General features: G+C 60.4%; 1 protein-coding gene across 2 annotated transcripts; it reads right to left on the bottom strand.

Annotated features, from left to right (window-relative positions):
- Positions 1–203: 203 nt before the first annotated feature.
- JSRP1 (junctional sarcoplasmic reticulum protein 1) lies at positions 204–4,058 on the bottom strand. Of its 2 annotated transcripts, none has more exons than XM_086699636.1 (7): positions 3,929–4,058; positions 2,755–2,983; positions 2,333–2,370; positions 2,044–2,173; positions 1,517–1,693; positions 829–929; positions 204–725 (listed from the first exon to the last, which is right to left on the bottom strand). In XM_086699636.1, exons 2-7 carry the CDS (start codon positions 2,870–2,872, stop codon positions 294–296), a joined length of 996 nt encoding a protein of 331 aa, XP_086555762.1. In that variant the 5' UTR covers positions 2,873–2,983; positions 3,929–4,058; the 3' UTR covers positions 204–293. The 2 variants fall into 2 exon arrangements, with proteins under 2 accessions (XP_086555762.1, XP_086555763.1); XM_086699637.1 differs by having other exon boundaries at positions 2,755–3,070; positions 3,929–4,022.
- Between the last annotated feature and the right edge of the window lie 8,412 nt (positions 4,059–12,470).

Here is a 12,470-nt window from a genome sequence, read left to right as displayed (position 1 = left end):
GCGCGCGCGCGCGCGGTGGGGACCAGCGGGGGGGGGGGGGGGGGGCCTCCTCCCGGCCAGCTGTCCCCTGGCAGGAGGGGCGGGGCGGGTCGGGTCGCTGCCTGGCCGGCGCCCTCCCCCCCCATCTCCCCTTAGAGCTAGCATCTCCGCCATTCAGGCCCAGGCAGGTCCCGGCGTCGAGGCTCAAAGGAGCAGGCGGCCCAGGGGCTGCAGCACTCAATTTATTTCACTGAACCGCGGGGGCCACCGAGCGGGGGGTCCCTGGACTGTGTGTCACAGTACCGAGGCCTGGCTCAGTCCCGCCCCTTGCCAGCCCGCTGCTTCTGGCGGCCCGGAGGCCGGTCCCCGTCCGGGCGCCGCGGGGAGCCCCAGGCCTGCCTCTTCCTGCGCCCGGGGTCCCCAGAGTCCTGCGTCCAAGGCCGACGGCCCCCTTCGCCTGCCTCCCAGCGCCGCGGTAGGGCTCCTCGGGGCTCCCTGGCGGCCCGTGGCTTCTCCTGCTTCCGAGCCCTCTCCTCCCTCCGCGGCCTCTCCTTCGGCGGCCTCTGCTCCTTCGGCGGCCTCTCCCTCCGAGGCCTCTCCTCCTTCCGAGGCGTCTCCTTGGGCGCGCGCTCTTCCCCAGCAGCCTTGTCTGCAGCCTCCCGGCTCCCAGGAACCTCGGCCTTCTCCTCCGCCTCCACCTGGGGCGCGGGCGGTCCCGATGGGGGGACCCAGGCCTCGGGCTTCGGCTGCCGCGCCGGCGGTGTGAGACGGTGGGGTCAGCGCACGCCTCCCCTGCCGGCCCAGGCCCCTCCCCCCCACCGCCCGCGGTCACTTAAAGGAGGCGCTTACCGGGGGCGGGGGCCGGGGCGACGCTGGCTCCGGTGCCGACCTGGGCGGTACCCACGGCTCGGGGACAGGTGCAGGGGTACCTGCCTCCCCCGCCACAGCATCTGGGAGGGGAGGGGTGTCAGCCCAGGCCACGGCGCACACCGCGCCCTCCGCCCGCGTCCTCCCCGCTGGAGCCCTCCCCCCTCCCCTCTCCGAGCCTTCCGAAGGGAAGGCTCCAGGGTCTCACTGCTGGGGCGCCCCCTTCCCTCCCAGTCTCCCTCATTCCAGGTGCAAAAGGGCCACAAGAGCTGCCCGGAGCGCACACACTAGAAAGGGGGCTCACAGGGCCAGTCCTGGGCGGGGGGGAGAGGCAGGGCCCGAGGTGGGCGAGGACCTGTTCACCGAGGGGGGAGGAGCGCCAAAATCCGACGGGGGAGAGGAAGGGCCCAGGGTCAGGTACCCAGTGGGGGTGGGGGTGGGGGTGGGGGTGGGGGTGGGGGTGGGGGTGGGGGAGGAGGCCCCGCCCTGGGGGCGCCCAAGGTCAGTCGCTGAGCAGTGTGCCTGCACGAGGCGGGGCAGTGGGTGGACGAGCACTCCTCTGAGGTCCACACCGTGGCGGGGGCGGGGGCGGGGGGGAGGGGGAAGGGGACCAGCCCGGGGGAGGCGGGGGCGGGTATTCAAGACCCCACCCCGGAGGGCGCAGGCTCACCGCGGCACAGCTGGAAGGCCGAACCCAGCATCGCCAGGAGTGAGGCGAGCACCAGGCACTTGTTGAGTGACAGGTCTCCCCAGGGCAGCTCCTCGCTCAGGGCCGGGGTCGGGGGCGGCGGTGGCCGCTGCGGGGGAGGGGCGGCCTGCGCCTTCTTGCGGACGGGGCTCCGGGGAGCTGCGGGAGCAAGTGTCGGGCTGGGCACAGCCCCACGGGGCAGACCTGGGCCCTGATCTCAGCTCCTCCCTGCCTGGCCACGCGGCCCTGCATGCCTGCCTCGGAGCTTCCCTGGGACGGGGAGAATAATCTAGAAGGTAATTAACCGAGGCTGAGGTTGTGTTATGCTTTAGCAGAGGGTCCCAAGCCCTTTTAGTGACCGCTGGTGACACCCGGGACAGAACCCAGCCAGCAGCCCCACTGCGCCCCGTTCCCTTCCCCCTACATCCGAAGCCCCAGCAGCCCAGGATCTGACGCCCGGCTGGGCCGCACCCACGCCCCCACCTCACCCCTGCCTTCTGCAAGCCTACCTGCTCCAGCTTTCAGCCTCTCTTTCCCAGCTCCCAGGGCCACTTTGGTCACAGGCTCTTTTTCTGTCTTCTTGGGCCTGGCATCCACATTGCCTGTGGGGCTGCCCTCTGCTGCCGGCTCTTGAGAATCCTATGAGGAGTCACCAGTCGCCTGGGGTGTTTCCTTTGTCTCTTTCCCCTAAGGGAGCCCACACCCTTCCCACAGAGTATAGAAAGCCACCCCCTTGGCCAGCGTATCCCTGGCTGCAGGGGCATCGTAGGTTGAAACCCCGGGGCCCCGGCTGCTCACATGGGACCAGCTGCTAGAGTCGGCCAGCCTCGGTGTTGCTGTAATAGGAAAAGAGAGAGAGTCAAGGTCGTGAGACCCCCGGGCCCATCCCACCCTCTGCTGGGCTCTGCAGGGCTAAGGGTGGGTCATGGCTCCCATTTGACAGATTAGAAAGGAAACAGGCTCACAGGCAGCCCTGCCCACAGGCACACAGCACTTTGCGGGCAAGCGGGGATTTGACTCCTGACCCGCCGGGCCCGGCGCTTATGTTTCTGGGGCTCTTTATAGATCCCCAAGGCACTAACGGACAGAGGCCGGAAACAGGGAGCATAGTTTAAACCAGTCCAACGTGGGAGTCTAGGTCCCGGTCTCTGGAGGTCAACCTCCGGCTCAATGGGAAGACGGGGGCTTGGGTTCCATCCTGCCAGTGCCTCTGTGGGTACCTCGAGCTCTGTCCTCCAGGGGCTGGTCAGGGCGGGGGTCAGCCAGCGTGGAGAGGTCCTGGCCTGCTTGGCAGCTGCCCAGGCCCCCATCCAGCTCCTGCAAGGCCCTGGTTGTCATGGAGACGTCTGAGAAGCCTGGGATCCGGAGTTGGGCGGGAGGAGGGCTGCAGAAAAGGCGTCTCGCCCGAGAGGTGTCTTGCACTTGCTGAGGCCCTGCTGTGGGCCTGACCTGGGGGGCGCCCCGTGTACACGAATCGACTGGCCCCCGCCTCTCACCTCAGCCATTACTGGCCCCTCTGCCCGGAACCCGCTTCACCTGGCAAGTTCACACTCAGGCTGGCGTGGCGGGACAGCCTTGCCCTCATGCCCCCCGCCCCCTGCCTCGGGACCCCTCCCCATAGCCCACCCTCCCTGAGCACAAGGAGGCTGCTGGGGCCCAGAGAGGGCTGGGACCCACCCCCCACCCCCCACCCCCCACCAAGGTCACACGGAGATGAGACAGAGCCCAGACCAGAACCCTTGGCCCCAGGGTCGACTCATGTTCTCTGAGAGCAGGGACTATTTTTATCCGGCGCCGGAAGCCAGCGCGACAGGCCGACGTGGTGCCAGCCCCTCCCAGGCTGTTGTCCACATGGGGTCTCCGGACCTTCCTCGTCTGCCATTGCTGCACCCCACCCCCACCCCTAAATCTAGAAGCTCACGCTGCAGCGGTCAGGACCAGCCTCACTCTGGCCACTACAGGCAGGGAGGGACAGGGCCCCCCCCCCCCGGGAGCTCCCTGACCCCAATGCTGGGGCCCCTGCCTCCTCCCACTGCCTCTGCTCCCATAGGGCAGATGAGGAAACTGAGTCTCTGGAGACAGCCGTCAGCCAGAGGTCGGAGGGAGCTTGTGGTCGAACCCAGTGCTGCCGATTTCCCAAAGCCTTTGGGGTCTCCAGTGCCCCTGGCTGCCAGCACCATTGTGTCACGTCTCGGGCCAGAAAAGTGACCCTTCCCTGGGGCTGGAGCAGGGCACTGGGGGAGGGGCCCCGACAGGCCAGGCCGCAGGTACGTGCCCTCAGGTATGTAGGGGGGCCGCCACGAGAGCTGGGGACTCCCGCGGACCTCCGAGATGGCCTCCCCCAGACCCAGGGGACCCCCCACCTCTGCCCAGGCCGCCCCCTGCCCTACTTACTGCACAGCCGCCAGAGTGAGCCCGCTGGACAGATGGAGCACGGGGAGGGTGGCCCCCAGACAGACAGCAACAGGTGCCTGGAGGCCGCAGCCTGGGCCAATGAGCTCAGCAGGCTGCAGCGAGGGGGGGGGGGGGAGGCCCGGCCACGAGGTTGCTGCTGGGGTGGCCCCCACGCTCAGAGCAGGACTGGGCATTGGCCCAAGGGTGACCCCACCCTCGCTGCAGCACAGAGCCGCTGCTGGGCTGGCCACGGTGGCCTGGGAAAGCTGCTTGCCGTCCCGGAGCCCAGGAAGGGAGGTCCCGGAGGCGGGAGCACCCAGGGAGGGTCCCTCGAATTCCATCAGCAGGCATGCCGAGCACCGATTACGTGCGGGGCTCAGCTGCACCCCTGCTCCTGGGGCCGGTGGGGCCTGTGGGGCCAGGGGCGTGAGGGCACGACGCCAGCTGGGAGGCCTCTGTTTCCGCACCTGGAATCCATATGAAATCACCGCTCACAACCATGGGCGCGGTGGCGCTACCACCACCAACTCCAGAACATTCTGTCTCCCCAACAGCAACCCCCTCCCCGTTAACCGTCACCGCCCCTCCCCCGGCCCCCACGAGCCCCCTCCCCGTCCGTGGACGAGCCCGTTCCGGACGTTTCACACACGCGGACTCACACCCCGCGTGGCCGCTCGCGTCGGGTTCCCTCGCTGGGCGCCGCGTGTTCGGGTCCGTGCGCCGGGCGGCGGGGGCGGGCGCCTCGCTCCTGCTCGCGGTGGCGGACTCGCCGCGTGTATCCGCTCGCTGGCATCCGACAGGGTGAGATTAGGGAGAGGAGAAGACGTGGTGGGTGGTCAAGCCCCGGGTCAGATCCCGTCTTTAGAAAAGGTCGAGGTCATGTTCATCGTGGATTTTTATACGTTGATTTTTTTTTATTGTGGTAAAGTACACACAACCTGAAATTCACCATCGTAACCGTCCCTAAGCGCACAGCTCAGCGGCGTCAGGCACTCACGCTGCCCTGCACCCGCCCCCGCCACCCGTCTCCAGAACTTTCCATCTCCCCAGACTGAGACCCTGCCCCCAGGAAGCACGGACTCCCCGCCCCTGCCCCACCCCTGGCTCCCACCATCCGCTCTCTGTCTCTGTGGACGGGACTCCTCTGGGGACCCCCTGTGCGTGGGGTCACGCGGGACGTGTCCTTCTGTGTCTGGCTCCTGTCACTGCGTACAGTGGCCTCCGGGTCCCTCCACGCGGTGGCAGGTGGGAGGACGTTCTTCCTTCCTGGGACTGGGTCATACTCCGGGGTGTAAGTGGACACAGCGTGTTTGTCCTTCATCCACCGAAGGACGGCAGTCATGCTGCTATGAACACGGGGGTGCAAATACCTGTTGGAGTCCCTGCTTTGAAGTCTTTTTTTCTTAATACCAGATTTATGAGATGCCCTTTACATGCCAGACTCATCACCTGTAAAAAAAAAACAAAACAAAAAACAAACAAACAAAAAAAAACTCACAAGTTTTTAATATTAAAATGTGTGAAGAGGGGCACCTGGGTGGCTCAGCCCCGACTTCAGCTCAGGTCATGATCTCACGGTTCGTGAGATCGAGTTCCACATCAGGCTCCGGGCCGACAGCTCAGAGCCTGGAGCCTGCTTTGGATTCTGTGTCTCCCTCTCTCTCTGCCCCTCCCCTGCTCGGGCTCTGTCTCTCGTGTCTCTCAATAATAAATGAACGTTAAAAAAATTTTTAAAGATTGCATAACAATGAATTCCATTTCGTATGACAGAATTAAGGGGACGAGCCCCGTGAGCTCATGTAGAATCTTAAAATACCACTTTACCTGGACAGGACCAAAACATACATTGGAAGTTACCAAAGTGGCATGCCAAGTGACCAAAAAAAAAAAAACCAAAAATGTCCCCACCTTCCACAGGAGCTGTCTGGATAAACAGAACCCTAACTGAGTAACTAACGTGAACTGTCAGAGTAAAAAAGTCATAAGCTTATTTTGAAAGCCTCCAAAACCTTTTTTTTTTATTATTTTTTTTTTATTTATTTTTGGGACAGAGAGAGACAGAGCATGAACGGGGGAGGGGCAGAGAGAGAGGGAGACACAGAATCGGAAACAGGCTCCAGGCTCTGAGCCATCAGCCCAGAGCCTGACGCGGGGCTCGAACTCACGGACCGCGAGATCGTGACCTGGCTGAAGTCGGACGCTTAACCGACTGCGCCACCCAGGCGCCCCTCCAAAACCTTTTAAATACCATAGATGAGCCATATATTTTAAAATGTGTGAAAAGACACGATTTCTGTAACCGTAGGTCTGTGGTTCTCGGCCGGGGTGACTCTGCCCCATGCTGAGCCATGTGTGTGTGGGGGGGGGACATCTGTGGCTGGTGGGGCCGGTGACGCTGCTCTGCCCCCAGGGTGACCCGCCCCGACGTCAGCGGCACCAGGAGGAGACCCTGTTGAATTTAAACTGTCAAAACACGGTGGAATATATCGCGCCATCAGAACAGAACCTAGTGAGTGGGTTCCACCCCAGACACACGTTGGTTGTCATAGTAATTTCCCAGTGCAAACAGGTCTCCCGGGAGGCAGCATGGGAACAGGAGCATCAGGACTTGGGACAGGGGTCTCTGGGCTCAGAGAGCCCCCGCGTGGAATCCCAATCAATTTTCACACAGCCGGGCTCCCATGGTTGCTGTAAAAGTCATACACTTGTGGGAAATATGCCTGCACTCAGTCAGGAGGGCCCTCGCCCTACGGGACCCGTTCCCACATTTCCCTGGTCACCCCCATGGCTCACATGAGGCCCCTTGACGAAGGTTGATCTTTGGGACATGCCTCTGACCCCGGTACTGGGTTCACTGTACCGCCCCCCCCCCAAACACATGCTCGAGTCCTAACACCCAGAACCTCAGGACGTGGCCTTACTTGGGAACTGGGGTCCGCTGCAGATTGAAGGCGTGTGTCCCCCCCCCCCCCCAATTTGTATGTTGAAACCTAATCTCCAGCGTGACGGTATTTGGAGGTGGGGCCTTTGTGGTGATTGGGTCGTGAGGCTGGCGCCCCCGTGGATGGGATCAATGCCCTCATGGAGACCCCAGAGAATTCTCCCCATCCCTTCCCCACATGACGACACAGGGAGGAGACAGCCGTCCACGAACCGGGAATGGGATCCCCCCACCGGACACCAAATCTACCGACGCCTGGACCTTGGACTCCCAGCCTCCGAAACCGAGAAATAAATTTCTGTTGTTTACAACCCCCCCTGTCTGTGACATTCTCAGGATGGGGCTCTGGTAAGGAGAAGGGACTTTGGAAACAGACACGCGCGGGGAGGAGATGATGGGGGCAGACACGGAGGGACGCGGCCACCGGTGGAATGTCTGAGCCACCAGGAGCTGCAGGAAGGACCCTCCCCCCTCCCCCTTCCCTCCCCACCTCTAGGGGAGAGAGGGGGAGGGCGCCCTGCGGATGCCTGGGTTCCAGACTCTGCCCCCAGAAGTTGCCCCCAGACTAAAGTCCCTCATTTTGCGGTTATTAGTTACGGCAGCTGCAAGAAACACCTACATCCCCAAACTTCCTTCTCCCCACGTGACCGTGCAGAGAAGCAGGGGTCCCCTGCTCTGGGGGGCTCTAGGCTCTCTTCTCCATATTCGAAGGCTCATCCTGAGACCTGGACCCAGGGGTTTGCAGCTGGAAAGCGAGAGCCCCTTCGGGACCCTGAGGGGAGGTGGACTGGAACAGTGGGTCACCAGCAGCATACACCCTGAGCGAGTAAGTTCCCCCCAGGAGCCACCGTGAAAGCTGACAAATGTGCCCACCCGCATAGCTGAGGCCAGCGGCCCCCCGCACCCCCCAAACAGAGCGCATCCTTCCTATTACACGACAAAGCCCGAACATTTAGAAAACGTAGACGAGCTCGGCGAGGACAATGTTTAGCAAGCTCAGCGTACCCCCGTCCCAACCCAGACACTGTCAACATCTGAGGATTCTTTCCTCGCTGTTTCCGTGACCCTCCGTGGTGACGTCACTTACGTGTTCACTTTTTAAAAACCAGCATCATCCGTGAGGATCTGAACATCTTGTTTAATAAACTACGCTTTCTTTTCTCTTAGGAGCATGTTATGGTTTGGGGCGCCTGGGGGGCTCAGTCGGTTAAGCTGACTGACTTCGGCTCAGGTCTCGATCTCGCGGTTCGCGGGTTCGAGCCCCGCGCTGACAGCTCGGAGCTTGGAGCCTGTTTCGGATTCTGTGTCTCCCTCTCTCTGCCCCTCCCCTAGCTCACGCGCTCTCTCTCTCTCTCAAAAATAAATACACATTAAAAAAATTTAAAAAAAGGGGCGCCTGGGTGGTGCAGTCGGTTGAGCGTCCGACTTCAGCCAGGTCACGATCTCGCGGTCGTGGGTTCGAGCCCCGTGTCGGGCTCTGGGCTGATGGCTCAGAGCCTGGAGCCTGTTTCTGATTCTGTGTCTCCCTCTCTCTCTGCCCCTCCCCCGTTCATGCTCTGTCTCTCTCTGTCCCAAAAATAAATAAACGTTGAAAAAAAAATTTAAAAAAAAATTAAAAAAATATATATATATATAAAGAAATGTCTGTAAGAAACATGCCTGTATGTATTTAGTTTCCTCTACTCTTGTATTTATTCCTTTTTAAGTAATCTCCAGGTCCAACGTGGGGCTCGAACTCAACACCCCGAGATCAAGAGTCACGCCCACCGGCTGCTCTTGTATTTAGCAACAGAAATTCTACAGAAACGAAGATAAAGCGTGGTAAAAACAGAGGTGCGGGCCACACGGGGCGGGACCAAGAACGGTGCCACCGTTACGTTCGGGTGGCAGCCTGTGGATCATTTTCTTTCTAAAACGAAACCTTCGTGAAAACACTTGGGCACCGTAGAGTGAAATAAGGAAGAGCGTATATCAACGAGACAAAGACACAGTTGGCCCGTGTGAGATACTCCGCGCCCGTTTCTTGGTCGACGCCCCCTCCGGTTGTTTGAACCCGCGTGTTTACCGGCCTGTCACCACATCACCAGCACGGTTTGGTGTCCCGTGCTTTATCGCACGGCCGCAGACGCCTGTGTGGATCCGTGGCCAGGTTGCAGCCGTCTGAAGCCTCCCTTGGGCCTGACGCACAGCCGGGCTGGGTGACACGTGTTCAGAATGGCCGGTGACTGCTTAGGTCCCGTCTCCCTGCTCAAGGGGCCAAGACCCTCCTGCTGTCTCGTTCCTGGGAGTGAGGATGGGAGAAAGGGCCAGGTGGACCTGATGAACGGGGACCCAAGCTTTTCCTATGTTTACTTTTTATTTTATTTTTAGAGTTTATTTATTTTGAGGGAGGCAGAGGGAGACAGAGAGGCAGGGAGAGCGAGAATCCCAAGCAGGCTCTGCGCTGTCAGTGTAGAGCCCGCCGTGGGGCTGGAACCCTTGAACCGTGAGATCACGACCTGAGCTGAAATCAAGAGTCAGACACTCGACCGAGTGGAGCCACCCAGGCGACCCCCTGGATTTTTATTGCAAAGCCGGTTGCGGGTATTGAAATGCTTCAGCATGAGCCAGAGATCCGTGCGTTTGGACGGAATTTACGTGGCCACACGCCCCACGTCACTGACCCACATACTGAACCTTGACATCATTCTAAGTGGGAGTCCCTCGGGGCCAATGTGACAAATCACCACCAACTGAGGGCTTAAAACCACACACATCGATTCTCTGACAGCTCTGGGGTCAGAAGTCCTAACGCCCAGGCCTGGGCAGGGCTGGTCCCCCCCCCCCCCCCGGGGCCCCAGGGCCACCCCCGCCTCGGGGGCTTTGCCTCGTTCCCCTTTTACCAGGTGAGGTGACACATTCACACATTCCAGAACTAGGACGAGGATGTTGAGGGGGAGGTTGTTAATCAGCCAACTATACTCTACACATCCTTTTTAAAAATCAGAGTGAGACCCTCAGATTCCCTGGCGCCCCCAGATATCGGACCTCGCCACACTGATCTCACCAGGACATGAAGCCTGGGCTCGCCATCGGGCACCACATCCTCTGCTGTCCTTACCGGCAGCTCAGCTCACCACCTCCACGAGGCCCTCCCTGATATGCCTCTTTCCTACCCTGCAGTCTGAGGGTCCCTCGCCTCTCACAGGCCCCCACAGTCTGATTTCCGTCTTGGTCCCCAGCAAGCCCAGCCCGGGGTGGGGGGCTGCCTTGAGCACCTGTGCTGATCGGGAGCTCTCCTCCACTGTGCTCTTCCGACAGAGGAGCTTCCTCCCTCACAGACAACATTTGCAGGTGCGCCCAGAGTAGACAGAAAGGAAAACATGACATTTGCGACACACGGGGCGGTGTCTCGGGACATCTGTGGCTGTCACAACTGAAGGGGTTCCCGGCATCGAGTGGTGGGGACCGGGGGTATGCTCAACCCCCTCCCCCGCCAGTGCCTGGGACACCCCCAGGCGTGACCGGCCCTACTGTACATAGTGGGAATCAATTTCTGCCTCAGCACCTGAATACCGCGGGCGGTGACCAAGATGTGACAGCAAGCAAGCCTTTTCGTGCCAGATGAGATCTGGGAGGATGTTGTGACCCGGCCTCAGTGTTTGCAATCTTGGTGGAGGCAGGCGCCTGGGTCCCCTCCCCCACCACAGTCATCAGTGAGGCTGATGAACATGTTCCTCATCCCGGGCGCCCCTACCTCCCTGACAGCATGCAGAGGGAGCTGTCCCCCAGATCCAGACCCGAGAGGGTGAGTGACACTGCTCCCATATCCCCGCCACGGCGCTGGGAGGCCTTAGGATGCCCTGCCCCCTGCGGCTACTCTCCCTGGCTCTCCCTGGCCTGTCCTACCCCACCCCACACGAACCCCCTTTTCTCTCCAAGCTCCGCTCTTTTGCAAGGTGCTGCAACTTGTTTTTTGAGAGCTTACGCCCCCCACCCCCCCGCCCCGGCTTTCCACCCACAACGATTCCGAATTAGAAGAGTGCTTTGGCCAGCAAGGGCACAAAACCTGTCGATGAAGAAGGGGCCCTCCCCACCTGGGTGTTGGGTCTCTCCTCTCGAGGCTCCTGCTGGTTCCCTGTGGGCTGAAGAGGGCTGAATCTTATTCCCCAGACTCTGCCCCGGCACAAGACGGTCACCCATGGGGCTGAGGCTCAACTGTGACCTCTGTCACTTTCTGGCCTCAGGCATGGGGAGTAAACACCATGTGACCCAGTGACCAGTGGCAGGTCTGGATTCCGGACTCTTGGCCCAGAATCACTCGTCAGTGCAAAACACTGGAGAGCCATCAAGAGACCAAAAAAAAAAAAAAAAAAAAAGAAAAAAGAAAGGAAGAGAAAAGATTTCAAAGCTCAGGGGCTCTTCTGGCGTCAAGAAAACAGGGCGTTCGTTAGAACAAAGATACTAACCCTACAAATAGTGAGAATATTGAAGCAGCACCCCAGGGTGGGTGGGAGGGAGCCCTCACAACCAAAGCATGCGTCTCTGCATAACAATGGAAAACGATTAGAAAGTTCACTATCAGCAATCCACCTGCTTTTAATTTTCACTGGGAGCTGCAACTCTGAACAAAGTCATGGCTTAAATATTCTTTCCCAGGAAAATTCTTTGGTTGGCCCACTACATGCAATCCTTAACAGTTTAGAGGGAGTCTTGATGATGCATGGAGGGAAGCTGTAAATTGGACATTGTTTTCCTTGGGAGTTACTGTATAACAAACAGTGCGATGGGCATGGAAGGGAATTCGGAGACACACACGGGGTTCAGCGTACGTGCTCTGGAGAGTGAGCTCCTGCTGGTCTGGCAATCACTCAAGGTCCCTTTGGGGAAAAGTTTGTGGCTCTAACCCAAATGGACATAGTAGAATGAAATTAAAACGAAAGGCAGGAATTGTGAAGACAAAAACCAAATAGGAGCGGCTTCAATGCTACGAAACCCTTCGTTCGGAGCCTCTATGTAAATGTGCCGGAAACCCAAGACCATGAAACAAAGCAGGACCTGCAAAAATCAGCATTTTCCCTGATAAATCCCAGAGTTAGCTCGCAGAGAGCGCGCTCCTGCATTTAAGCGCGGGGAGTGGCACTTCTGCCCGCGGCGGATCTCGTGCACGCGTCAAACGATGAGTTTCCCCGCGGGGACGCCCCGCATCGGAGCTCCCGAGGGTAAGGCTCCGTCCGAGTCCGCCAAATGCGTCTCTAACCCTGAAGCTTCGCTTTCTAATTGCAGCCGTCTTAAAACGTGAAACACGAAAGCAGAAAACCCTCGTTAGGCCCGATTCTTTCGGGATGATTCCTGCAGGTAATCCTGCCCGGGGGGGTGGCTCTGGGACCCCTCCCGCAAATACCGGGGGCCTCTGTCGTCGCCCCGTGCCGGCCGGGGGAGGGGACCCGCTGAGGGAAGGGACGAGGAACGGGGAACCAGGGCGGAGACGCAGCCTCCCGCCTCCCGAAGTCGCACTGAGCGAGGTGCCCCGCCCCCAGGCCCAGCTGACGCGGGCGGGGGGGACGCGCAGTGCGTTCTCCGGGCCACGGCGCCCCGCCCCCCGAGAGCCCGCAGAGCGGC

This window comes from Puma concolor, chromosome A2 (assembly GCF_028749965.1).
Source record: "Puma concolor isolate L17-30 chromosome A2, mPumCon1.1.hap2, whole genome shotgun sequence".
Taxonomy (NCBI): Eukaryota; Metazoa; Chordata; class Mammalia; order Carnivora; family Felidae; genus Puma; species Puma concolor.
This window is presented reverse-complemented; position numbering and strand designations above follow the sequence as displayed.

Bases quoted from the DNA above. Each gene is read 5' to 3' on its own strand.
- JSRP1 (XM_086699636.1), bottom strand. From the start codon at position 2,872: ATGACAACCAGGGCCTTGCAGGAGCTGGATGGGGGCCTGGGCAGCTGC. The intron at 2,174-2,332 runs GTGAGCAGCCGG...GACTCCTCATAG, and splicing joins ACTCTAGCAGCTGGTCCCAT to GATTCTCAAGAGCCGGCAGC. The intron at 930-1,516 runs GTGAGCCTGCGC...CTCCCCTCCCAG, and splicing joins GGCCTTCCAGCTGTGCCGCG to ATGCTGTGGCGGGGGAGGCA.